This window comes from Syngnathoides biaculeatus, chromosome 3 (genome assembly GCF_019802595.1).
Source record: "Syngnathoides biaculeatus isolate LvHL_M chromosome 3, ASM1980259v1, whole genome shotgun sequence".
Taxonomy (NCBI): domain Eukaryota; kingdom Metazoa; phylum Chordata; class Actinopteri; order Syngnathiformes; family Syngnathidae; genus Syngnathoides; species Syngnathoides biaculeatus.
This window is the reverse complement of record NC_084642.1, coordinates 468,420-494,799: the sequence shown is the minus strand read 5'-3', so window position 1 is coordinate 494,799 and position 26,380 is coordinate 468,420. Positions and strand designations below refer to the sequence as shown.

At 44.8% G+C, this 26,380-nt stretch overlaps 2 protein-coding genes across 2 annotated transcripts; one reads left to right on the top strand and one right to left on the bottom strand.

Moving 5' to 3' along the window:
- Nucleotides 1-329: 329 nt before the first annotated feature.
- On the bottom strand, nt 330-5,250 carry LOC133498043 (stathmin-4-like). The gene is made up of 7 exons (XM_061814431.1): nt 5,220-5,250; nt 4,023-4,111; nt 3,120-3,167; nt 2,937-3,050; nt 2,028-2,233; nt 1,861-1,956; nt 330-571 (listed from the first exon to the last, which is right to left on the bottom strand). The coding sequence occupies exons 3-7, from the start codon at nt 3,130-3,132 to the stop codon at nt 563-565; spliced, it is 438 nt and encodes a 145-aa protein (XP_061670415.1). The 5' UTR covers nt 3,133-3,167; nt 4,023-4,111; nt 5,220-5,250; the 3' UTR covers nt 330-562.
- Nucleotides 5,251-6,965: 1,715 nt separating this feature from the next.
- Nucleotides 6,966-25,732, top strand: gpn1 (GPN-loop GTPase 1). The gene is made up of 13 exons (XM_061814064.1): nt 6,966-7,197; nt 9,941-10,034; nt 10,108-10,214; nt 11,336-11,373; nt 12,460-12,538; nt 12,626-12,720; nt 13,651-13,696; nt 17,358-17,504; nt 19,838-19,920; nt 22,241-22,280; nt 22,397-22,487; nt 23,450-23,554; nt 25,077-25,732. The coding sequence occupies exons 1-13, from the start codon at nt 7,063-7,065 to the stop codon at nt 25,148-25,150; spliced, it is 1,134 nt and encodes a 377-aa protein (XP_061670048.1). The 5' UTR covers nt 6,966-7,062; the 3' UTR covers nt 25,151-25,732.
- Nucleotides 25,733-26,380: the final 648 nt, after the last annotated feature.

Genomic DNA, 26,380 nt, shown 5'->3' with positions numbered 1-26,380 from the left:
TGGAGCCGTACTTTGTCCAGTCCCTCGACGAGCAACCGTTTGCCACGGGTGGTGACCCTGCCAGGGGTGTGCAGCCCCAGACAACACTGGGGGGCACAAACCCCTCCACCACGGTAAGGTGAGGGCTCGAGGAGGGGATGAAGAGTGCGTGCGTTCCATAGAAATATCTTTTTGGATTACTCTTTTTGTTATTGGACTGTTGGACAACTCTACCTACCCACGAAACCCGAGAAATCAGTTAATCAATCCAGCCAAGCCAACTGGAAAGAGCGATACATAGCGTGCAAAAAAAACGGGAACTCCACAAACACACATTTAGTATGGGTTCACATTTTTATTTACACATAGAAGCAACGCTGCCTTTGCTGTCATGCCCTCTGTTGGCGGGAGGTGGCAACAGTGACCACTGTCCCACAGAACTGCCTTTGGCACGGAAACCAGGCCAACACGCTCCATGGGTCTTGCTTCCTCTTCTCGGAGAAGCTCACGTTTGGAAATTCTCCTCTTTGTCCCACTCGAAGCGGACGACGCTGAAATCAATCCTTCAGACGCGTCGTCGCGGTCAAGACACCTGCCGATTGGAACGAGCGTCACCCTCTGCTTACTGCGCGGATGGGAACATTTGCACAAGGATATCCAGCCCACGGCAAAACTGGACAGTATTTACCAGAGTCTGTCCTTCTGACAAGAACTAGACCGTGGCCCGTAGAGCACAATGCTCAATTTCACAACTCACAAAATCTTCATTTCGGACTGAATCAAAATTGACTACAGTCAGCGTGCCATTGCAGGGCTCGGGGCTCCAAACCGTTCGTGCCAACAGCGAAACCCTTACCCTATGCTGTAGAAATATCCCAATTAAACACACCATAGGAAGGTTTTGATCGCTTGCATTTTTTTAGGTCTTTAACCACACTTTCAACACGATTCAAACATTTTAGATATTGAGAGAAGGGAGGAGCTACTAAAATATTGTAAAACCATCCCCCCAAAAAATAGAGGACAAAGTAGTAGTAGTTGCAAAATATTCACACAACATACCGGCAGCAGATAAATTGGAAAGTTCACTCTGGGTGCGCTCTCTGTGCCCCAGAACCTGCGGTAACTCGTGGGCGCTCTTGTAGCCAGAACTGGCACATTCAATAAGGTAGACGCGGAGGCGGATGCCTGCGAATGGCCAACATCTGCGTCGGCCAATTCATTGAAAATGGAGCGGCGGACTCTTGGGGCACGATGAGAGTATCAGAGTCAATTTAAGAAATGTACCCGCACATGTGGCGAAGCAAGGACGGGTCCAAGACTGCACGGTGTGTGCACGGTGTGTCTACAAAAAAAAAAAATAATAAAATAAAATAACCAAAGACTTCTGGGATCTTTCCACCCAAAGTCGACCGAACTGCGTGCGGAAGGACCTGAGCGCTGAACCTTCACCACTCTTACTGTTTGAGTGTATTTTTGAAACCACTGTAGAACTTTTCACTCAGCCCAATCATTAAAGAATCACCTCCACCAGAATGGACGAGGTTCGGACGGCCGAGAGGGTAAATCCGGGCCGCTAACTTTATCTCTAACAGTACGAACACATTGGTGGAAGCTCAAGCAGGGAAGGACCATTTTCAAGGACAAACCGTTTTTAAAATTGGGTTAGGAGATTGGCTTGACCAGGCAGAGGACGTAACCTCGCTCTCTGATAATTGACCATACGCCCGATGGCAAGCCTGACCCGCCGTTCAACAAGCTGTTATCAGCGGTCTTCTTCCGACCTCAAATCTCTCCATGTTCTACGTGGCGAAGGAAAACATGCCTGATAAATGACAGCAGGTAATGCGAACTCTAAAAAGGAAACCGAGTTCATCTTACCTCTGCCGAGGGTTTGATGTCTTTGCTGAGGCTGTCGTCGGTGACCTGCCGTCTGGATTCCCTTCTCCCTGCCAATTGCTTGAGAAGCTCCGCCTCCTGACACCACACGGAAACATGGAGCTCAGTCACCCACACCCAAACTTTGGTCGCTTTAGGCTTCAACCGACCCTCGCTATCCGGTTATCCCGGTTATCCCGCTTGCTCGGAATCTCCACCGGCGGGGGATTGTGATGAGGTGGCATGATGGCCTTTGGCGGCACATCGCCGAAGCTGGGCGGCTTGAGGATGACCTGGAAGGCCCGGCCGCCCGCATGCCCGCTCACCTCCGTCACCTCCAAGTGGCGGATGGCGCCCAGCTTCAGGTCCACGGTACCTACGGACAAATGACAGCAAAAACAGCACTCACATCTTCTGCTGCTTGGATCCCTTGTTAGCACCTGCGAGCAACATTAAGATGAGTATCTTGGAAAGAAAGAACTTCACGATGAACATCACGTTGAGATCGTGAATGGCACGGACCTGCTAAACATCTTGACTCACTTTTATGCTTTGAAAACGAGGATTCATGATGACGGTGATGATCAAGCATGCTTGTAATGCTTTGGCCTAGTACCACGACCCTGCTTTTAGTGATCATTAATCCAAGGTATTACTATTACCTGACCAATAGTCAGATTAAAGCGATTTCTCTCAGTCAGCGTTTGTTGCTACTGTGATTAAAAAAAAAAAAAAGTATGCTTCCCCGGAACGCATTAACGAGCAATCAGAAACCGCAATCGCAAGCAATCTCTCGCCATTCAGTTGCTCAACACAAACTGCTGTGAGGTATGACTCAAATGCACACTACAATCCAAGTCAAAAGCAAATAAACATGCAACACAAAAACAAGACGACAGGACAGATAGCTTACACGCACCTTCTAATACTACGACGCAAGCAACAAGTCAAGAACAATTTTTAATGCCACTTATGGCAATGAAAAAAGCTTGATTGAAGCTGGGCGAATGGGTTAGGGTGAGGGTTACGTGAAGTCATGTGAGTGTGACCTCAGGCTGTGAGGCTCAAACTGAGCGGACCTTTGAAATGGCCTTCCTTCTCTGCACTGGCAGCGGTGGAGTCAGCGGCGTTTTGGACAATACAGGAGCATAATAAGGACACGAGGGGGAGTTCTCGCAACTTCTCTCTGTGGGCTGAGAGGAGCAAAAAGTCAGATGAAAGCTGTGCACAAACGCGAGTGAAAAGTCTTAAGGCAGACCCACCTGCAAACGTCATCGTGTCGTGGAAGAAGACGTCAAAGAACCACGCACCTGGCGGACCAAAGTCAGGTTCAATATTATTAGATACTATTACATAAGGAGCCATAAAGCCATAGAAGCAGATGGGCAGATCCAAAACGCCACAACGGCCCCACGGAGACTGGACGGAATTCAAATAAGTCGTGTTAGTTGGTTTAAATTTTTGCAAAAATCGATCAACCTTTCAACTCTAGTGTTGGACCTGAATTTCCTCTCAAACACATTTATAGTGCATCTTTAATTTTTGGAAGTGCAACCAGTCATTTTTAGGTCTTATTTTTCAACATTAAATATGTTTGAAGTACTGAGAACATGCAAAGGCTCAATGCCTTGCCAGATATAATGTTTCTAAATACTAGCAGTGGTTTATACTGTGAGGAAAATCACGTTTTGTGCTCTCTTTTTGTGAGGAAAACGTTCCCCCTTTTCATAGAGTACAATACAATGATGTGCCTTTTTTCATGATAAGCTGGCATTCTGGGCGGATGAAAAAGAAAACATTGGAAGCTGGCCTAAAACCAAAAAGAAACTTGCAATGCTTATTGGAGTCTCACCAACTGATTTTAAGGTTTGGAAAATAATAGATTAAAGGTTCAGTAATAATGAGCGAGACGTAAAAATGACTATTGATGAAATGGCATTTTAAATAAACTTAATATTAACACTCCTACAAACAACCAAGTATGAGTATGAAATTATCTATTAGGTGTCTTGAAGAAAGGTCATGGAGAACTTGAAAAGTAATTGGTACTGAAACTCCAATCCAAAACTTTTGGGGATAAAGGGATACTAAAGCAGGCGTAAGGTCTTATTTCTGGTTCTGTTCAAATCCTTAATGAAGTGCTTATTAAATGAATTCAAGCGTACCTCTATCCGGTTGAGCCACAGGTCTTTGGCGTATTCCCACACATAGACTGCAGCTGAATTGTGTGTAAGAATTCTTGCCACACTTGATCCTGCAGGGAAAAAAAAACCACATTGCTAAGTCAGTACATTCATCCGTTTTTTGATCCGCTTATCCTCACGAGGGTTGCGGAGCGCTGGAGCCTATCCCAGCTGTCAAAGGGGAGGAGGCAGTATGTACCCTGGACTGGTTGCCAGACAATCGCAGGGCACATGGAGACAGACAACAGCCACAGTGACGGAGCAAAAGTAGAGTATCCAATTAATGTTGCATGTTTTTAGGACGTGGGAGGAAACCAGAGTGCCCGGAGGAAAAAAAAAAAAAAACAGGCACAGGGAAGACAAGCAAACTCCACACAGGGCGGTTTATGGGATTGAACCCAGGACGTCAGAACTGTGAGGCCAACGCTTTACAGCTGCACCACTGTGCCAAAGTAACCTTAAAGTATACAGTACACCTACGATGTACCCAACTCCTCATTCTGTCCCAGAATCTAATTTGATCTGGGAGAGGTAAGAAAAAACATGGATGGATAGAGAGACAGAGATAGACAGAGAGATTGATAGATAAGACGAATGTAAAAGGTTTGGATTTCAACTAATGAAAAATAAAAATACATAGTTTGGGTGTCAAACTCATTTTTAAGGCTGTTCACATTGAAGTTGCCGTTTCCCTAAGAGCGTTGCTAAGACTGTGAAAACAAAAAGGTTTCATCATATTACATCAACAGATCCAACAGCAGCTGGATAACTGGATTTGTCATCGGAGGTCAGGGATAAGTTTCTTCAATTTTTGTGCAAATTGCCGCAAAGAAGTATTTGGTAAAAAAAAAAAAAAAAAAAAAAGCTTGCAAAATCTCAACATTATCTAATGTATATGAATTTTAAAACATTTGTGCACATTAGAGCAAGACTCATGGAAGTTGAGGCACAAATCAGGACAAGTCAGTCCCAAGACTGGAGAAAGACTGCAATCAATCATAATTGTGTCGATGAACTCCATTTTAAGCCGTACTGGTCAGTGCTCAGAGATGAATTATGGAAGCTCGACACGTTAGCAAGTTGCGTGTAAGAGGCGCTAAACGCTGTTGATGAACTGGAGCTGTATGCTCCTATGATGTCACTAGCACAATATTGCAACACATGTGACGGGTACGTTACGTCAATGTAACTGAAGTGAGCCAAAATATAGTTGTTGAGCTGCTAGCCACTCGCTGTGCTGGCCACATGGGTTGACTCCCAAAGAAGACGCATGTTCACACGGCGGCAAAAACAGAACATACGGAGGCGAAGGGCTGTCAGTCAAAAGGCATTAGCCAATGAGGATCTATTCCTGAAAAAAAAAAAAAAAACAACCCGTGGGGTTTATACCAAAAGTCACTGCAAAAAACAAGATGGCATACAAAAAAAAAAAAAAAGGCCAACTGCTCGAAAGGTTTGTGCCAAAAGTGAAAAAAAAAATCAGGAATGTAAAAAAAACCCGAAGCGCAATGATGTCAAAAGTTTTGTCTATTCTTCACGTATACAAATTTTAAAGTTTCATATAAATCTTTTATTTTTTTTTTTTGCATGTAGCACTAATTTGATTCCATAATTGTCTCAACTCTTGACCGTTTGGAAGGCTGATATCACATACTTTTTGTCTATCACTTCATTCATTGTTCATTTCATTCAAGATTTCTCTCGATGATGCTCAAATTTACAAGACATTTTATGGTCAGTGGGCTTGCGCTTCAAATTAGGAAGTACGCTGTCCTTCCTGGTTCAGGACATCTGTTCATTTCTACTTTATTCTCATCCTTGTTCCTAATATTTGAGATTATTCATTTAGGACGCGTCTGACCCACAATGTCTGCTTCTTCGCCTGTAAGTGAACATCTTTATCAAAATGCCGCCAAAGGCAAGGCAGAGAAAGAAGCTGATGAAAGAGCAGATACGGTGATCATAACACTACAACCAATGATAATAAAGTGCCAGAACTGCGCACTCACCAGCTGTTGATGTCACCCTTAGCTGTGAAGACGGCGAGAATGAAGATGATGTGCGCCTACGCTGCATCAGGACCGCAGCAGCTGCTGCATGACATCATTTACTCGGGGTCCCATTGGCCGGCACGGGCGCTGGCCTCTCATTGGCCACATCGCTGCCACTGTCGGGGTGGGGGCCGGGCTCCTTCTCCGCACCTCCCATCATGAACCACGGGGCCTTCTGCAAAATGATGTCATCCAGCCTGTGCATCTGTGGGGGAGCTAAATCCACATCGTAAGCGATGATTTCACCGGTGACCAATGAAGGCTGCGGGGGAGCTGCCCAATGTCACGTGTTACTCATCGGGGTTGGCCAGGGAGCCCCCCTCGAGAGCTTTGCCTTCTGCCTCGGACTTCTTGAGCCCCCGAGCTTCTTTCCCTTTGAGCTTGTCCTGTCAGGGTTCGCACACACAATTCGGCCCATCTTCTCCATCATTATCTGTAACATCAATCGGCCTCATCTTGCTTCACGACGTCCATCAAGGTTCTCTTCAATCTTCTTCTCGCTCTCTCGCCTCGCAGCTCCATCCTCATCATTCATTCTGTACCTCCCATTACATATGTATGTGTCAATACATCTAATAAACCTTCCTGGGCGTGCTGCAAATGTTTAGATTACGTTCATGTCTCTATGGATCCAAAACACCCCAAGTATTTAGATTCATCGCATCGTTTTCCAGAACAATGTGTGTACTTTTACCATGCTTTTTGCCCTGACCGGAAGTCGGAGCCGATTGGCTATGGCGGCATCCATAATCTACGCAGATGTGAGCAGCCTCGTTTTTATTCTACGTCATTGGCCTAGTCGGAGTTCAGTCCCTCCTGCGCCTGCACGCTGGCTGCTCATTGGTCATTCGACCAATATTCTGAAGCGAATGACAGAACGCTTAAGTGGTTCCGTTTCCGCTCCGGCGAACGTACCAACACTAGCTTGGTCTTTATTTCGACTGTGGATTGTTTGCGCGCACTGCGAAAACATGGCGTGCAAGAGTGCAGCGTACGACGCCTTGTCGGACATTGACGAGAGCATCGGGGAGAAAGATGATGGGGAAAAGGCTGTGTGTTTGCTCGTGCTCGGCATGGCCGGTTCCGGAAAGACAACATTCGTTCAGGTAACAAACGAGAAACCCTTCAAACCAACTTAGCAAGTGTCAGCACATGAATGCTAACTGGGGCAGCGGTGCGTGCTCCAAGTTAAAATGGGCACGTGTTGGGGCACATGGAACGTACACTTGTGTCGTGTGTTACTTGAATCCATCCATCCAGCCATTTTATAAAATGAAATGCCGTGCGTGAAGGCACACAGGCGATATGGATACTTAAAAAGGCGGCCATAACTTGTGGAGAAGATGCATATTTGGGACCTCACAGCAAATATAATGTGGTCACAAAATCCAAATTTGTAGCTGTGGCTCCAAACTTGACGTTTGGTTGGCAAAGCGAGAGCTCATCCCATCTATAAAATGCTCGATACACCAGCGCACGGAACAGCCCATCTCACTGGCGTGCCTTCGGAGCGGACATGTTGGAGGGGGTCGTTGTTACTATAATGCTGAAACGAATACGGATCGCGTTTTAACTTTCCACACATTTCGTAGACAACGTTGACCTCCTTAGCTGCCAGAAGGTTTTCTAGTGTGTTATGTGACAGAAGAGTCTCTGCTAGGAGGAAGGGCAAATTTTTTTAAACAGTGGTGAGGCCAGCCATGATGGACGAATTACAGACTGTGGCACTGAAGAGACAACACGAAACACAAATGAAGATGTTGAGGTTCTCTCTAGGAGTGAGCAGCTGGGATAGGATTTGAAATGTGGTATGTTGGTGGAAGGGTGCTGAGGATGGGACCGCCAGGTAAAAGAGCGAGAGAGAGGAAGACCAAAGAGAGGGTTGATGGATGTTGCGAGTGAAGACATGGCGTCAGTCTGTGTTAGAGAGGAAGATGCAGGAGAGACGCTGACATGGGAAATGATGACATGCTGTGGCGACCCCTAATGGGGCAAGCCCAAAGGAAAGGAAGAAGAAGAAGAAGTGGGATGACTGTAGGTCTGCTTTTAACCTTGTAGGGCAGACACAACTGCCGGTCTTCATGTTTAACATTCATCCATTTTCTTAGCTGCTTATCCTCACAAGGGTCACCTGAACTGGTTGCCAGCCACTTGCAGGGCACATTGGGACAAACAACCACACTCACAATCACACTTGGGGGCAATTTACAGTGTCCAATTTAATGTTGCATGTTTTTGGAATGTGGGAGGAAACCGGAGGGCCCACCCCACCCGGAGGAAACCCACGCAGGCACGGAGAGACCATGCAAACTCCACACAGGTGGCTCCGGGATTGAACCCGGGACCTCAGAACTGTGGGGCCAACGCTTTCCAGCGGATCCACCGTGCCGCCTCATCTTTTTCCATCTACATCTATCTCTCGCATCATTCTCTCTCACTTCAACTACGCTCACATCTTCTCTCACAACATGGCTCGACCTTCTCCTTGGTTTCCTGGCATCCTGATCACCCTTCGACCAATATACTCACTCACTCACTCACTCACTCTCCTCAAGTTTGTTCATCTCAATCTACCCACGTGGGCACCTAATTGTTAGCTGGCTGTACGTGCCACCGCAGGTTCCATCAAGGGAGTTTTCTCAACAGCAGATGACAAGGTTGGAACAAACCTATCCGGCCTGGCTATTGAAAATGTAAACAAACTATTTTCTAAAACTTAACAGAAGATCGAAAAAAATCTTTAACTGGTGCATAGTGACTCTACTTTCTGTATTCTACATGTATGAAATGAAACTGTTGAAGAAATATACTTGCAGCACTGCCTTTCAAAAGTAAATGAAAAGAAACACAACTATGCTTTTGGGACTTTTTCTTTCCTTTTGTGCCAAACCCGTACTGAACAGAATTATGCCCTCTAAAATAAAGTTTAGTTTAGTAAACTGTGGCACCTGTGACCCGTTAGGCCCCTATCAATAACACAGTTCCCCAAATTATGTAGAGGCAGGTAAATGCTGTACTCTTCATCATTTCACTCTGTCAACTATTCAAGGTTTTATCATTTTACAATTATCAGTGCAAAAAAGATCAAATAAAATAAGAAGTGGGTTCATCTCGCTGGAAAATCTGCACAGTTGAGCACGAAAAATCACGTGTGTAAAATTCGTTTCGAGTAGAAAAAATATTGAAAGACGTCGCTTATTTCATGTAGTCTTGACATTAATTTACGTGTTTGTTTCAGAAACGTTGTTAACTAAACAAGCCTGCTCCTAAACCCGGAAACAGGAAATGCAAGTTAACCGTACTGAGCACGTTTGGAAGTGACAGGGCCCTCGCTACCCGCTAGCCAATTAGCGAGCACATACTGAGTTTGGCGAGTAAAGTTTTAAAATGACAAAAAAAAAATTGGTGAACGTGTAAATTGGCTATTTATCATAGCATACAATTCTGTACCCTTGTAGACTTTTATGTATAGTATAAGAATTCGTATTTGATTCCTGCCTTTAGCGTGACGAAAGTTTCGTCGGAAGTGATGACAAATAATTCTTTGCATCGGAGACAACTGCATCCGGTTTTTCCGCGTCAGACCAACCCTTTCTCGCCATCGGCTCACGCTACCTGTGAATGCTACGGAAAATTTATAAACCTTTGGGATTACCTTCCGACAAACAAAGGACGGCAGTGGTATAAGTACAGCTTGTCAGAAGAAGAAGATTTACAGTTCCATTATATCAATCCAGAAAGTTATTCCATCCCTAATCCCACCTGCAACTTTATCTGCGGGCATGACCGGGCAGACCCGTACATTTTTTCAAATGTGAGTGACTGAAGCCTAGTCCGATGATTCCGCAGAGGTTGACGGCTCACCTTCACGCTGGCCAATGTCCTCCCTATCTCATCAACCTGGACCCCGCCGTACATGACATTCCCTTCCCTGCAAACATCGGTAAGGTCAACCACAGTGTCAGAGAAAGGGGCCGGAGTCATTGAGCGTTGACCTTTCACCTTGGATCTGGCAGACATCCGAGACACTGTCAACTATAAGGAGGTGATGAAGCAGTACGGCCTGGGACCCAACGGTGCCATTGTCACTTCACTCAACCTCTTTGCCACGCGCTTCGATCAGGTCAGTAACACTCGACTAACCGTGACGGACCGGATGCTGTTGTTGCGTGGGGGAGGCAGCGGGTGCTTGCAAAGGGGGGCTGGTAAATTTCTGTCAAGTTTCCACTAAATTTGAAAAGCCAAGGGTGGCATTTTTCAAATATTCCCAAACTTTCCGTGACAATGATTACAAGTTGTGGGGATTAACTGTGCCCTCCACAAAGAATTCAAGCGGAGTCGTGAACAACAGTTCAGTGTTGGTGCCTATCCCTGAACTAGTTGCCAGACGATCTCAGGGAGCGCACAATTTGCACTCGCATTTAAACCCATGGGCAATTTAAGCAAAGCAAAGAGCGCATTTCATACACGAGGTAGCTCGATGTGCTTTATATGATTAAAACATTTCATTATCCGTCCATCTATTTTCTTAGCTGCTTATCCTCACAAGGGTCACAGGGAGTGCTGGAGCCGATCCCAGCTGTCAACGGGCAGGTTCCCAGCCAATCGCAGGGCACGTGGAGAGAGACGACAGTCGCACTCACAATCACATTGATGGGGGAAATTTAGTGTGTCTAATTTCTTGTTGTGTGTTTTTGGGATGGGGGAGGGAACTGGAGTGCCCACCTGGAGAAAAGCCACGCAGGCACGGGGAGAACACGCAAACACCTCACAGACGGGGTGGGCATCGTACCCTGGACCTCAGAACTGTGAGGCCAACGCTTTCCAGCCGCCCAACATTTAATTGAGAGTCTTCAGTCAACCTAGCATACATATTTTCACCAGGAGAAAACGCTGATCCAGGCACAGGGAGGACACGTCAACTTGACATAGGCCAGGCCAGATTTGAACCCGGATCCTCAGAAGTATGAGGTTCCTGTACGAACGTGTTGTTCATTATGCCGCCTAAATTGTTTGTGAAAGCCGGATTTGAACCCGAGGCCTCAGAACTATGTGGCAGATGGACCAACCAGTCGACCACCCTGCTGCCGCCTTTTTTCATATTCCTCTCATTTCTTTTTAGTACCTTTTTTAATTCTTCCTAGTTATTTTGCAAAGCTCACCATTGAAAATCCAGAAAATTTTCAAATTCTAGTTTTATTGGCTAAAAGATGTTTTTTTTTTTTTGGGGTGTTTTTTTTTTAGGTGATGCAGTTTATCGAGAAGAAGCAGCACAATCACAGGTCAGTAAAATGATAGAAATGATTGGAATACATAACACAACATCCACCATACATGAAAGGTCTGTTTTTGCTTGAGTTTTCAAAGTGACACCTGAGCACAAATGCTTGCAAATGATCAAAACGAGAAGCTTGGCAAATGTGACTTTGGTCTCCCATTGCTCCCACGTTGACGATGCGACCCTAACCCTCGAACAGCGACCGTTGCTCCACCGCTCTCTTTTTCCTATGTTACCTTACCCCCGCCCCGCTCTTAACGACAACAGTATAGCATTTATACTTTTCCCACTTGAGACAAAATTTGCAACAGTACAAGTGTCTAGTTAAACAATAAGAATAAAATAATATTTTGAGGGTTTTTTTTGGGAGGGAGGGGGGTTGCGTTGCACTGAATCCGCGATAGGTGATCCGCAGAGTATTAGTCGAGTAAGTATGTTTATATCTACACACACACGTGTATCTGGTCTGTCAAAAAAATGCCTACTCGAAACCAAGCCGCGTTCCAAAAAAGGTTGGGGAAGAGTGTTCTCAGCGACTGTTGGAAAATTGTTTCTTTTCAGTCTGAGGCATGCATTCCAACCGATTTTGAAACTTTTTCCCATGGTCCTTAGCAGCCGTTCTTACATTCTGGCTCATGTTTTGTGCAGGAGTGTCCAAATATCCTTTCCTCAATCTGTTCACGTGACAATTCCCATTTGAGCTATACCGTAAAAGTGTCGTTTTTAAAACAAGACAAACTTTTATATTTGAACGCTAAATTGCTTGCTTTTAACCCAAGTCGAAAATATTAATCCCATCGTAATGCAAAACCTGTGATTGGCCGGCAAGCAGTTCAGGGTATACTCTGCTTCCTGCCCGATGACAGGCGGGATTGGCTTCGGCACTCCCGCGACCCTCGTGAGGACGAGCAGCTCAAAAAACGGATGGATGGATAATGTAAAACTCCAGAGATTATGTGTCAATTATTGTCCTTTTCAAGAATGTCCTACTTCCACACACAGCCAATTCAACATCAAATGTATTGGCTGTCAGACGAGCATCTCTCCAGCAACTCTTCATGAAAACCAACACACATTTTGATTTGTACAGGTACGTCCTTATTGATACTCCGGGGCAGATTGAAGTCTTCACGTGGTCTGCGTCCGGCAGCATCATCACCGAAGCTCTGGTGCGTCACCGCCGCCTTCACTCTGCTACTTGATACAAATAAGTGAAGCGAAGTGAAGTGGAAATGATTGACGTATTTGCTTCTCAGGCGTCTTCCTTCCCCTGTGTGGTCGTCTATGTCATGGACACGTCTCGCAGTGTCAGTCCCGTCACCTTCATGTCCAACATGTTGTATGCCTGTAGGTAAGTAACACTCCACGTTGCACGTTGTGCTGGACGTTATTTGAGAAGCTTGATTATTTTATCAATGGTTAATTTGAAAACACGTTCTCTCCTTGTGGGTACAGATTTTGTTAGCACGCCAATCTGCGCGGAGGAAACACAGATGAGCTGTTTAGGACACGTTAGACATTGAAAGTAATTCCACTTATTCTGGTGAATTTTCTGGAAATGCAGCTATCGGGTCGCCTTCACAAAACTAAGCTTTGTTGAGATGAGCGCCTGGATTTCAAATGCACATGTGCACACAGTCAATCAGAGAGAGGGTTTTTGCTTCCTTACCGTCTGTCATTGTCTGTTTAGGGCCCACGATGAAACGGATTGTGTCTTTATTTACAAGTTGTAGAATTTTTTTGTTTGTTTGTTTGTTCTTCCTGAAATAATTGGGCATCTGGATGCAAATTGGGGACTTATGCATGCAAAAGTCCTTTTATCTACATTCCTGTTTTATCAAAAGGATCCATACGTCGGACTTCCAGAACGATAGCAAAGTACTAAGCCTCGCGTCTTAAAATGCAGATTGCTAGTACTTGATGCCTTCATACTCATTTTTGTGCGTCTCAGACGTGGGACACCCATCAAATGAGAACCCTGGAATTACCTGCTGAGAAAAGTAATGTATTTTTTATAATGTTGACAATGGTGAAATTAACCTTCTGCTCGATAATGGAAGTAGATTTGCTCTGATCTTATTTCTAAGATTTCCTAGAAAAAACTCATGAATATTGACATGGGGATAAAAAAAATCTCACCAAGCATTAAACCATATCGCCCAGCACCAGTCACACACACACACACCACACACACACACACACACACACACACACACACATATATATATATATTTTTTTTTTTTACCTAACCCTGTTACAATATCAATCTTTTCCTTTTCAGTATTCTCTACAAGACCAAGCTACCCTTCATTGTCGTTATGAACAAAGTGAGTCAATTATTTCATAGTCTTGTCATTTCTATGTGCAATAGACCTGTTCATCAGGTTTTTAAACCTTTGGTGCTAGGGTACTTCTGGGTGGCACAAAAACAATTGCGCTTCTGCTGACAACAACTGCATCCATGACAAAAAGATGTTTGGGGCTTTGGGGTGAGTGGATGTGGCACGTAGTTGTACACAGAAGATGGAAGTAGCAATTTCTTATGGGACAGACTGGGAACAAGATCTCCATCAACTTTGTATAAGACTACACTTCAGCCCCCTCCCCACTTTAACCACCAAGAAGCAAAAGCACAGGCAAAATTGTTGCTCTGACTCTGTTAATGAAAGAAAAACATGCAATGGTGACTGACACGCTGTGGCGACCCCTAACGGGACAAGCTGAAAGGAAAAGAAGAAGAAGAACAAACTGTGACAACTAGTAAAGCTGAATAGTTTGAATTCCCGAAAATAATGCGCAATTTTTCCCCCAAAATATTTTCAAAAATTAAATAAAGTGGAATAATTTAGGTATGGATGAAAAATCACATTGTATAGTCGTATACAGGTACATAGTGGCTAAAAAAAAGGTATACATATACATTTTGATATGATATTCAATATCTTATGTTACGCATTTATATTTATTACGGTAATGTGCGCCCCCAACCTGAACTCTATGACCTCCTCAGGGAGCTTGCATTTTACGATCGTTAGCGTAGCATGTTTGTTGCTACTGCACCAAAGATCAGAAATGACTGCCTGTGAGTTTGTTTGAACTTAGACTAAGACAAAAACTGCCTACGACAATGACTAGTTGTGCAGCTGCTTTTAAAAATAGTGTCAACGCTGCCTGGAGGCAGCGTGGCAGTCAAAGCAACAAGAGCTAAATGAGTACGTTTATTAAAAAAAAAGACCAAAACAAAACGGGAGACCGAACACAAAAATGAATCATACCGGGAAAAGAATGCTTTCCCAACTGTTCAATATGGAGGAAGCTCTGCAAGGTCTGAAATATCTTGGATTGCATCGCCAAATGTGAGGTGAAGTCATTGTTACAATATGCAAAGCACGTTTTTTTGCTATTTCTCGAAACGCACCTGGATTGATAACAAAGATTAATTGGTACCAACGAGACGGTTCTCCAGGTGGACCTGGACCCAGCCGTGCCGTTTGCATGAGTAAGTAATCGTATGTGAGTTTACAATGTTATTCATAGTATAACAGTCACTCACATTTGACGCGCCCGTGCGCCTCCGTGCTCACAAATTCTCATTTTGTGTAGTCTTGACATTAATTTCCACGTTTATTATATAAACGTCAACTAAACGAGCTTGCTCCAAAACAACAAATATTCACCCGCAAACAGGAAATGACAGCTAACCGGACTGAGCATATACGGAAGTTGGGTCGAAAGCGCATGTTCAGAGGTGTTCACGTATTGCGAGCGCATTCACGTTGAAAGTCATCAACATCATGGGCCATGTCAAACGAAATTCAGTTAGACCAGGAGTGCTCATTGCGTCGATCGCCAAGGCAGTGTGACAGCCCCCCCCCCAAAAAAAAAAAAAAAAAAAAGACAGACTATCATCCACCTCGTCGGTTTATGCGGCTGTGGCCAATACGTCAAGCGCGTGCACATAAAGGCGCGTTCTATCAAGCCGGCCTCCTATTTACGGCAATCCTGCAATGCGTGCCCCCTCCCGCAACAACACACCACGATTGGCGACAGGAATGTTTGTTCCGACGTATCGCTAGGTTGTTGCCACAAACGCCGATTATGTTGAACTAAACTTTCAGCATTTTCAAAACATTGGGGGTGTAGACCGTTCATGTTTATTCCTTGACAGGCCGGTGCATTTAACTTTTATTCAGATGAAGTTTATCAGATCAAGAATTTTTATTGAAAAATTTTCAATACCGTTTTATATCATGTTCTACTAATATCAGTTGAAATTGGAAATGATCATTTCTGAGTTTCAAATTTTAGTTTTCTATTTTAGTTATGTATTTATTTATTTTATTTGTAATTTACGTCATAGTAATCCTGTAAGTTATTTTTAGGCCATCCCTAGTTACAGCCACAACTTTATCTCTGAGCATGATTGACCACACCCGTACATTTTTCAAATGTCAGTGACTGCTATTACAGTGAGCAATATGAGTATTTGAAAACAAGTTCTCGCACTTTGAAATTATGGAGGGGTCTGAAATTTTCATTTTAGGTCCACTGTGAGAGACATAATCTAAAACAAACAAACCAAAAAACCTTGAGGAATCAAAATGTCCCTGCCCCTCCCTCAACTTCAAATGTTTGCCTGAGGTTATTGTCAAATGTGAAAGTACTGTAGTAGCCAATTGTGATTAAAATATTTACAAATAATTTTAACAATGCTTTATTTAACATTTAGGTGAAACTGTATTTAGTGAAAATTAGGCCAAGCAGGTTAACTCCACACACATTGGCTGTTAGTTTGTACGTTTGAAATTGATACTGGTTATATAGAACCCTGAGTCAAATGGTCATTGTAGCTTATGCTGAAGTCTACTAAAAAGGACATTCATTTGGACATCCTTTATTCAAACCATACAGACTTTTTTTTTTTTTTTTTTTTTTTTTTTTTGAACCCCGACACACTCCAAAGCATCAAAATCAGAAATCGTTTGGAATCCGAATAAAATTAAAGAACCTGAATCACTGAAATTGGAACGATCCCCTACTGTACCGATAGCGCAGCTTGATGTCGACCTTTAGGATTTCTTATGACTGGCACGTTGCCTCCCATGCTTGCTGTTCACATACCTGGATGCCATCGTTAACACTTATTCACGCACATAAATATTGATTTGATTACTGTGACTTTAGAACATAATTCAACACAACACTGCCATGTTTACGTCCAATTTTTACTGCTAACAGTAGCTTGATTGATTTCTCATAGACAATTATTGGAATTGCATCGATAGCCGCAAATGGTTGTACAACTAAACATTAAGTGAAGAGTGTTTAAAGGGCCACTGTCATGATTTTTAATGTTTTTAATGAAAAAATGGCAGCCGACATTGACCCATGCGTTTTTTTCACCACGAAACATGATTTTGACGTATACAGCTTTTTGTAACTCCCGCTATGAAAATCCTCTTGAGGGTTTAGGTTTCGAGAATAAGCAGTAAGTGACATACAGGGTGGGACCGCCCTCAAGTGGACTTGTTTGTTTCTATTAGTTTTACCTCCGGGAAGGTAGCTCGTTGTTCCTTCGTGTTAGCCAAAGTGCCTGCTCGTTGCATTGCTGGACATTGCTTGAACACTCTGGAGGATGGGTTTACCCTTCATACTTTTCCAAAGGATCCGGTTCTTGTGAAGAATGGATTGCACAGGTGCAAAGGACGAGAGCTTAGTGGGTTCCAAATGACATGTAGGTGTGTACACAGCTACTATTAAAAAGAAAAATATTGATAATAGTTTGGGGCGGACCACGCAATCTGTCTCTCATAATGTTACAAAAGATCCACGTACGTATGACAGGGGTGCTAAATGTGTCGATGTGCTTGTCAACAATTTTGCCTTTGTGTGTAGTCATCATCAACGCTTGTTTTTTTTGGTTTTTTTTTTTTTTTTTTTTTTTTGCTGCTTCCGTTTTGACAAAGGTCTGTGCATGTGTTGTTCCAGACAGACATCATTGAGGAAAGCTTCGCTGTGGAGTGGATGAATGACTTTGAGGCTTTCCAGGATGCGTTGAGCCAGGAAAGCTCGTACGTGAGCAACTTGACACGCTCCATGAGTCTGGTCCTGGATGAGTTCTACTCCAACCTGAGGGTAACTAAGGCAACTTTGACTGCTCCTATTCTCTGAAGTTTAAGGGTGGCTTTAGAATCATTCACTCTTTGACATCAGAAATGGGTTCATTGTCATCACAAAAAAAAAAAGACAACCAGATCTGGCTGGATCTAAAGTCACATTTTTTACCACTCTTATGCAAGCAGTCCATTCCTAGCACCAGCACTTCTATCCAGTACCGCCCACGTGATCGCAACAAGTCGCTAAGGTGTTAGCATGGTAGAAACACTTAAGACACTTTAGGTTTAGTTGACTGTAAAACTATACTCGCGCAACAAAATAATACCCATTTAATGTTAAATAAATCAATGTATTTTTTTATTGCTCACAAAAATTTCGAGCTGAAAGCTGACAGTAAATAACTGTAGCATCGTTTGACAAGCTCACTGGAGCGGTTTGCAGCCAAGTGTGAGGCGGCTGGGATGAGAATCAGCACCACCAAATCTGAGACCTCAGTTGGAAAAGGGGATGAGATCCTGTCCCAAGTGGAGGAGTTCAAGTATTTTAGGGTCTTTTTCACAAGTGAGGGCAGAATGGAGCGGGAGATCAACAGACTGATCGGTGCAGCGTCTGCGGTGATGTGGACTTTGTACCGGTCCGTTGTGGTGAAGAGGGAGCTAAGTTGAAAGACGAAGCTCTCAATTTACCAGTTGATCTACGTTCCTACCCTCACCTACGGGAACGAGTTGTGGGTCGTGACCAGAAAAAAAAAAGATCCCGGATATAAGTGGCCGAAATGAGTTCCCTCCGCAGGGTGTCTGGGCTGAGAGATAGGGTGAGGAGCTTGGTTATCCGGGAGGGGCTCAGTGTCAAGCCTCTGCTCTTCCGCATTCAGAGGATGAGGTGGCTGGGGCGTCTGATCCGGATGCCTCCCGGACACCTCCCTGATGGGTTGTTCCGGGCATATCCCACCGGAGAGACACACAGCACATGCTGGAGAGGCCTAGGAACGCCTCAGGATCCCTCCGGAAGAGCTGGAAGAAGTGGCGGAGGAAAAGGGCTGTCTGAGTATCCCTACTGAAGCTACTTCCCTCGTGACCCAACCCGGAGAAGTGGTAGAAGATGGCTGGATGGATGACGAGCTAAGAATAATTACCATTGAACTTGTCATTTACAGTTGAAGCCAGACGATTAGACACAATGTGCAAAAATACATTTAAATTTTTTTTCTCTCACTGTCTACAGTCAAATCAGACTAATCCTCTCCTGTTTCAGGTCAGCCAGGATAACCCAAATTTAATTTTGTTAAATGCCACAATTACGAATTTCATTAAATTTCTGTACAATTTGAGCGTGGGGTGGACACGCGCTTTACAGGAATTGCTGTTTTTGTTATTCTAACTCAAATATGCGCCAATCTATACTTTTGAGTAGGATGCAAGGTTGGACTTACAAGTGTTGACCACAATCAAGCCAGGTGGGTTGAGATTGCAGATTCTGCTCGAGGTTCAGAGTGTGTGCGTGGTGTTTCTCCATGGATGGCTTCGAGAGAATGAAAAATTGCTCTGCCGTAGAGGCTACTCGTTGCCTGGTCTACGGCACCTCTGGGAAGATGAGCCCATTTGGCTCAACCAGGTGGAATGCACGAGGCAGCGACCCAAGCAGTGGGGAGCCCCAGAAGTCAGCGCCACGATGAGGAAAAAAGACCTTTGGCAAACCGTCGACACAGCGTGGCTCTGGCCTTTTTATTCCTGAAAAGGGCCAAACGGGCCTTTCACACCGCTCCTTGCCAAGTTTAGATTGGAGACCAGACAAAGCCCAGTTGATCGTTACTAATGATTTTAACTTTAATTTCGTTGAAAGCAGTTATGTACAGTGCCATGAAAAAGTATTTGTCCATTCTTTATTTTATTTATGCATTTATTTTTTTGCATATCTATCCTGCGCACAAGTTTCTAATCATCATCATTGTGATAGAGAGGAGGACTAAGGAAACAGGCCTACATGAATGACATGTGGTGGTGACTCCCAAAGATACAGGTCGAAAGGAAAAGAAGCAGCAGCCAAACATTGCACTCGATCTCCCACATAATGATGTGCTGCTTAGCTTATAGTCAAGATTTTGGCACCACGATTGAAAATTGAATAACAACTGGGAAGGTTTTTATTTTTTTGGTCACTGTGAATCACGGGATATTTATTTTCAAGTTCAAGTGTTGGTGCTCCTTTTCAATGTATGTTAAGTGCACCACTACATAGTGGAGTTGTGGTCACTACACAATTGAGAGAGCACTGTAAAAAAAAAAAAAAAAAAAAAAAGTGTGGATAGGGAGTTATTGTGAACACAGCCGAACTTGGCTTTGTTCTAACAGGTGGTGGGCGTGTCCTCCGTAACTGGCAGCGGATTGGGTGAGCTGCTCGTCAAGGTGCAGGATGCTGCTCAGGAGTATGACAGGTAAGAATGAGCTCCTTTGTTTCCTTGCATAATTCAAGTTGTTAACAAAATGCTTTCACAATAGCCTAATGCCACTTTTTTCGGTTGGACTGAATAATTAACTGTTGACTGAAAAAAAAGTGCCCGATTTGTGGTGTAGGGGTTTGTGTGTCGTGATTATCCTCGGAGCTACAGGCATGAGCATTTCACGGAAACGATCGTTCCGTTACCGTGTCGTTACCCAGCCTGAGAAAACACAGACCCGAAAGTCCGTTTCCCAGATTTCAGGCTTACTTTTAATAAAATCTGCCCATGTGTGGAATGTAAAACAAGTTCTCAACGAAATACAACAATCTGTATAAAACGAACCTACGTGAACCCCTTTATTTTTAATGATTAAAATGCCCAGCTTTGTCAGTGTGGTTTACAAACAGCACCGGTTTCCGCTTCTGCGCTAAACATGCGCGAGGTCGAGTTATTCATATCCGGGTCACTCAAACGCGAGCCAAACATGTCGGTTGCTAAGTGTAAAAGACAAAATGCTCATGCCTGCTAAGGCTTTATTTTGAAGTACTCGTAAAAACCGGTTCCCATGAGCATTATCAATGGGAACCGAAAAATCGTTTCCCAGGACAAAAATCAACGGAACCCAAAGATCGGTTACCATACTTGCCGAAATCCTCATGCCTGAGCTAGTTTTTTTTGGGGCTTCACGCCCCTGGTAGGGTCACTCATGGCAAACAGTTTCTAGGTGAGGGACCAGACAAAGTACGGATCCATAAACTGCTATGATGAATAAGAATAGTGGATTCGGGTTTCCCTTGCCCGGACGCGGGTCACCGCGGCCCCCCTCTGGACCCAGCCTCGGAGCTGGGACTCAAAGGCGAGTGCCTGGTGGCTTGGCCGGGCATAGTCCGAAAGGATAACAAGGGTCCGCCTTCCCGTGGGCTTACCATGTGTGCGAGGGGCCATAGGGGTTGGGTGGTAGCCGAAAGTGGGGACCTTGGCGATCCGATCCCCAAGGGCAGAAACTAGCTTTAGGGACATGGAATGTCACCTCCCTGGAAGGGAAGGAGCTCGAGCTGTTACGTGAGGTCAAGAATTTCCGACTAGATATAGTCGGACACACCTCTACGCACCGCTTAGTACCAGTCCACTTGAGAGGGTTTGGACTCTGTTCCACTCTGAAGCTGCCCATAATGAGAGGCGTCGAGCAGGTGTCTGTATACTTATTGCCCCCTGACTCGGTGCCTGTACATTGGAGTTTACCCTGATGGATGAGAGGGTAGCCTCCCTCCACCTTCAGGCAGAGGGGACAGGACTTGACTGTTGTTTTTCTATGCACCAAACAACATTTCAGAGTACCCATCCCTTTTGGAGTGCTGGAGAGCGCCCCCTCTGGGGACTCTATCATTCTGCTGGGGGACTTCAACGCTCACGTGGGCAATGACAGTAAGACCTGGAAGGATGTGATTGGGAAGTACACCCCCCCACCCCCCATCAAAACCTGTGTGGTGTTCTGTTATTGGACTGCTGTTCTCATTATGGATTGTCCATAACGAACACCATGTTGAGGCATAACGTTCACTTGCACTTGGCACCGGGACACCCTCGGTCACAGTTCCATTATTGACTTTGTGGTCGTGTCATTGTAGTCGTGTCATCGGACTTGTGGCCGCATGTCTTGGACACTCTGGTGAAGAGAAAGGCGGAGCTGTCAACTGATCACCACCTGGTGGTGAGTGGGTTCCATTTGTGGGGGAAGAAGCTGGTCTAATGGGGCGGGCCCAAACGTATTGTGAAGGTCTGCCTGGAACAGCTGGCAGATTCACCTGTTGAGCAGGAATTTTGACTCCCACATCCGAAAGAACTTTGCCCATGTTCTGGGGGAGGCTGAGTGGCTGACGTTCCGTGCCTCCATTGCTGAGGCGACCGACAGGAGCTGTGGCAATAAGGTGGTCGATGCCTGTCGTGGCAGCAATCCCCAAACACGTTGGACACTAACAATGAGTGATGCCGTCAAGCTGAAGAAGGGGTCCTATGTGGCATTTGTAGCCTCTGGAACTCCAGAGGAAGATGATGGGTACCGGTTGGCTAAGTGCAATGCAGCTTCGGTGCTTGCTGAGCCAAAAACCCGGGTGTGGGAGGAGTTCGGTGACGCCATGAAGAACAACGTCAAAGACTGCTTCGAGGAAATTCTCGTCTCGTCGTACTTGGCGCTTACTGAGCTCTGAAGTTGTCGTGAGCTGTGCCGCTCCAGCAACTTGATAAGCTTGCTGGCCAATAGCTACACTTTAACAATTCTTCCTTCCAATATGTCACGTGTGTTATTGCTTCCCAGGGACTATCGACCAGAATACGAACGACTCCGGAAGCAGCTGGTGAGTGTTTCTCATCACTGGCGTTCTGTCGGTGCTCTAAGCGGATGGGCGCCCCACAAAGTGTCATGCTTGTGTTGAGGCGCTGTTGCTAAGTGAGCTTTTCACATGTGCATCAGATGGAGACTAAAAGCCAAAAGCAGCGAGAGCAGCTGGAGAGACTCAGCAAGGATCTTGGCAGTGTCTGCATGACACCGGCCTCCGTTACAGGTGAGAGAGAGGGGGGGGGGGGGGGGTCAGTACTTTTGTGAGGGGATATCGGGGGGGCTCTTGTTTTGTCTTGTTCAGTGCTTTTTGTAATTTCTAGGGCAGGGGTGCTCACACTTGTTTACCACCATTGATGTAGCTGAAATTCTTGATGTCCTGAAAACCTGCTAGGTTCATCACCTACCGACTGGACTAATATGCAAATAATAGGGACAGAAGAGTTCTTGAGTTTGTCTAACGAGGAGAACGAGCACGGCCGGCCAGCTGCACCTCCAAACCTCGTTCTGAGTCAGCCTCTCCGTTCTACCAGTCTTGATTGCTTTCTTAGGTCATCGGGGAACAGATCGCAACGCAAGCACGTTCTTGAGAAAAGAATACTCCTTTAAAGTAACACCAGTATCCTAATTCTTTTACTTGAGGTTAGCGGGGCATGTGTTTTCAGGTATATTTATGGTGTCCGGGAGTATTTGCTTGAGGGCAGCAGGCAGGGGCATCTCCTTCAAGCACGGCCGGGTCACACGTCGGGTCACGCATGCCGCTCGCAAAGAGAATGATTCAGGGCGAGAATAATAGAAACAAATGCATGGTAAAACAACAACTCTAAAAAAAGCAAAATCTTGAACATACGCTATCTGACCCTCATCTATGTCCCGCCACACTGTTGAAGAAAGAATCTTCGACATGAGCATGGCTACTGATTCACATGGCAGAACACGATAAAAATAAAAATCTCTTCCTCTCTGACTGGTTGGCCACTCCTCCCCTATTCCAATGCAAGAAGACGATTCCTTTTTACTTACCTCTGACAGGTCACATTTTGACAGGTTCACTATGAACCTTTCTGAATGGTCTCTTAGATTTTTTTTTTTTTTTTTCAAGCTTGTTTGTTGTATGCTCGATTGAGTTCAAGGCCTAGGCCGTGCCCTTCGGGTGACACATCACTACCACCTTCTTGTTTTGTGTAGAAGAAGCCTCAAATGTGGGTGGGCCCAGTGACCTCATCATGACTCGTGGCGATCTCGACAACATGGAGGCAGTGGATAGCGACACAGACGACGTGGACCACAGCAGTAAGATGAGGCCCTCTACGCACAACCTATTGGTTTTATCCTATACACGACCATGGTCCAAAGTATTAAAAAAAAACAAAAAAACCCACAAACCTCATTGCACATAATGTTTGACTGTGAACATATACAGCGGTACCTCTACTTACAAAAGTCTCTACAAACAAATGATGCGGGTTACGAAAAGCCTACTCTAAAAATATTTATCTCCACTTTCGACTTTGGCCACTGCTGGAGCACTTTCCTGGCTGGCATCACATTGGCTAAGAGAGATGTCAGTCTTTAGCCATGATGCATATGCTGTCTCTTGGTATTGCTTTTTTTTTCTTTTTTTTTTTTTTCCCTTTCAGCTTGTCCCGTTAGGGGTCGCCACAGCGTGTCATCTTTTTCCATCTAAGTCTTATCTCGTGCAGCTTCCTCTCTTAACACCCCAACTGCCCTCACCACATCCATCAACCTTCTCTTTGGTCTTCCTCTCTCTCGCCCATTTGCCTGGCGTTTCCATCCTCAGCACCCTACCACCAATATACTCACTCTCTCGCCTCTGAACACGTCCAAACCATCAAAGTCTGCTTTCTCATACCTTGTTCCAAAAACATCGAACTTTGGCTGTTCCTCTAACGAGCTAATTTCTAATCCTATCCAACCTGCTCACTCCGAGCGAGAACCTCAGGATCTTCATTTCTGCCACCTCCAGTTCTGCTTCCTGTTGTTTCTTCAATGCCACCGTCTCTAATCCGTGCAACCGAGCGGAGACTCTTGTCACCTTCCGTCAACTGTTCCATCCCGCTTGGATCAGTTTCTTCACTTCCCTACCACACTCACTATTGCTCTGTATTGTTGACCCCAAGTATTTGAAGTCGTCCACCCTCGCTATCTCTTCTCCCTGGAGCTTCACTTGTCTTCCCTCACCCCTCTCATTCTACTTCTTCTTGTCCTGTTAGAGGTCGCCACAGCCTGCCATTTTTTCCATCTAAGATGAAGACGCTTGACTCACTTGGCAACGTCAGCAGCAACATTTTCTTTCCTCCAATAACAGTGTGAATAATCTTATTTTTCCATTTTTAAGTCTTCAGTGGGTCCCTCCCCTTGCCATTCTTGTCCAGTGTTTTTCTTGAACAAATATTGATACTAGCCAAATAAAGGGAAAAAACACTAAAAATGCCCGCTGTGCAAAGACCACAATGGAGGAGCAGAAAGTGATCCACTTCTCCACGTTGGGCCACAAATAGGCAACGCTGCCTGCCACAAAACGTTTATGAAGCATCAGGCTGCGATAAGGTCAGGATTGGTCCGTTCTGTGGTTAATAAATGGAGTGTTTTGAACATTGAGGTTTTTGTAAATCAGGTTTCCACTGTATGTGTGTGTGTCTGTGTGAGGATTTTCAATGTTAAATTATTTATAAAAAGTACTTTAAAAAAAAAAACCTAACTAAAAACTAAGTTGTTGGAGCAGTGACAAGTCATCATGTGTGTGTGTGTGTGGTGTGTGTGTGTGTGTGTGTGTGTGTGTGTGTGTGTGTAGAAGTGGAGGAGAGCAAAGAGAAGGACGCCTTCAGAAGTTTCCTGCAGGAGTCGAAAATTGGAAGAGCAGCTTGATGGAAGGATCTTGACGTGATGTCTTCAGGACAGCTGAAGCAAAACACAAACTTTCTTCGCTTAAGGAAGGCAAAACTACATTTGTGTTTTTTTTGTTTTACCCTTTGGTCTTGTGGGCAGCGTTGTCGATGGGTATAGACATATAGACATGCCTGCCTCCTACTTTTGAGGTCGGACTTTCTCTGGCCTTTTTGTGTGAACTTTGCACGGTTATGGCTGTCCGCACTCAAGTGACTTCTCTCTCCCGCATTCACGCCAGTGACACGTCGCCGTGGTAGCAGCCTTCTCTCACTGCTCAAAGTGTTGAAATCAGGTGTACATTATTACCGTCAATCTCTGTGTAACCAGTGTTGTTTTCTGGCTACTTAATGGGAGAGGGCCATTGCCAAACCTAACCCTAACCCCCAGCCACTGACCGCGTAACGGATCTCAAAATTCTCCCTTGGCCCGTGTTCTCCATCTGTCCGCGTCAGAATGACATCCCAGCGAGCCGCTTGTGGAAATGTCCCCTGCTCTTTGCAAGTGATTTCATTTTGCGTTTGCGCCTGTTTATTGTTTCCCCCATTAAACCTTTGAAAGTTCGTGGCTGACTGTGGCTCCTTTTTGCCTACGTGCCGGCGACCATGCCGCCTTAACTTCTCTTCCACCCCTTCAAGCAGCCGTGTATCTGAAGCAGGGTTTTTACTCAAATTGGGCAGAAAAAAAGACAGAATGGGGGCGTAGCTGACCCTACTTATAACAACAACAAAAAACATTCACAAAAGAATTGGTTCAGTGAGTGTGTTTGCCAAATGTGACGTTTCGATCTATTATGGATCCTTCTCAAGCAGAGCACACATGAAAAAGAAAGAGAGTGGAGCAAAAAAAGTAACAAGCAACAGAAAAACAGTATTTTGGAACTTACATCACTCAGAAGTAGTCTATCCCTAACCCTAATTCCGAGTGTAAAGGTGAGTTTCGGTCGCCAGCTCCCTCTAAAATGGCTCTTCTTCATGAAGATTTAGTCATTTTCCTGCCGTTCTTCTTTCTTTCAGGTTGACCAATCATCTAGAAAAAACACAGTTGCTCTCCAAGCAAAAAAGGTCCTTTGAAATGTAAGTAGATGGCAACATCTTGTGGATGTTTTTGGTATTACCACTCGTAACATGAAGTCCAAAAAGCAGTTATGTAGAGAATATTTCACATCTCATTGAATACAGTGCCATGTTTAAAGTAAGAACATCTAATTTT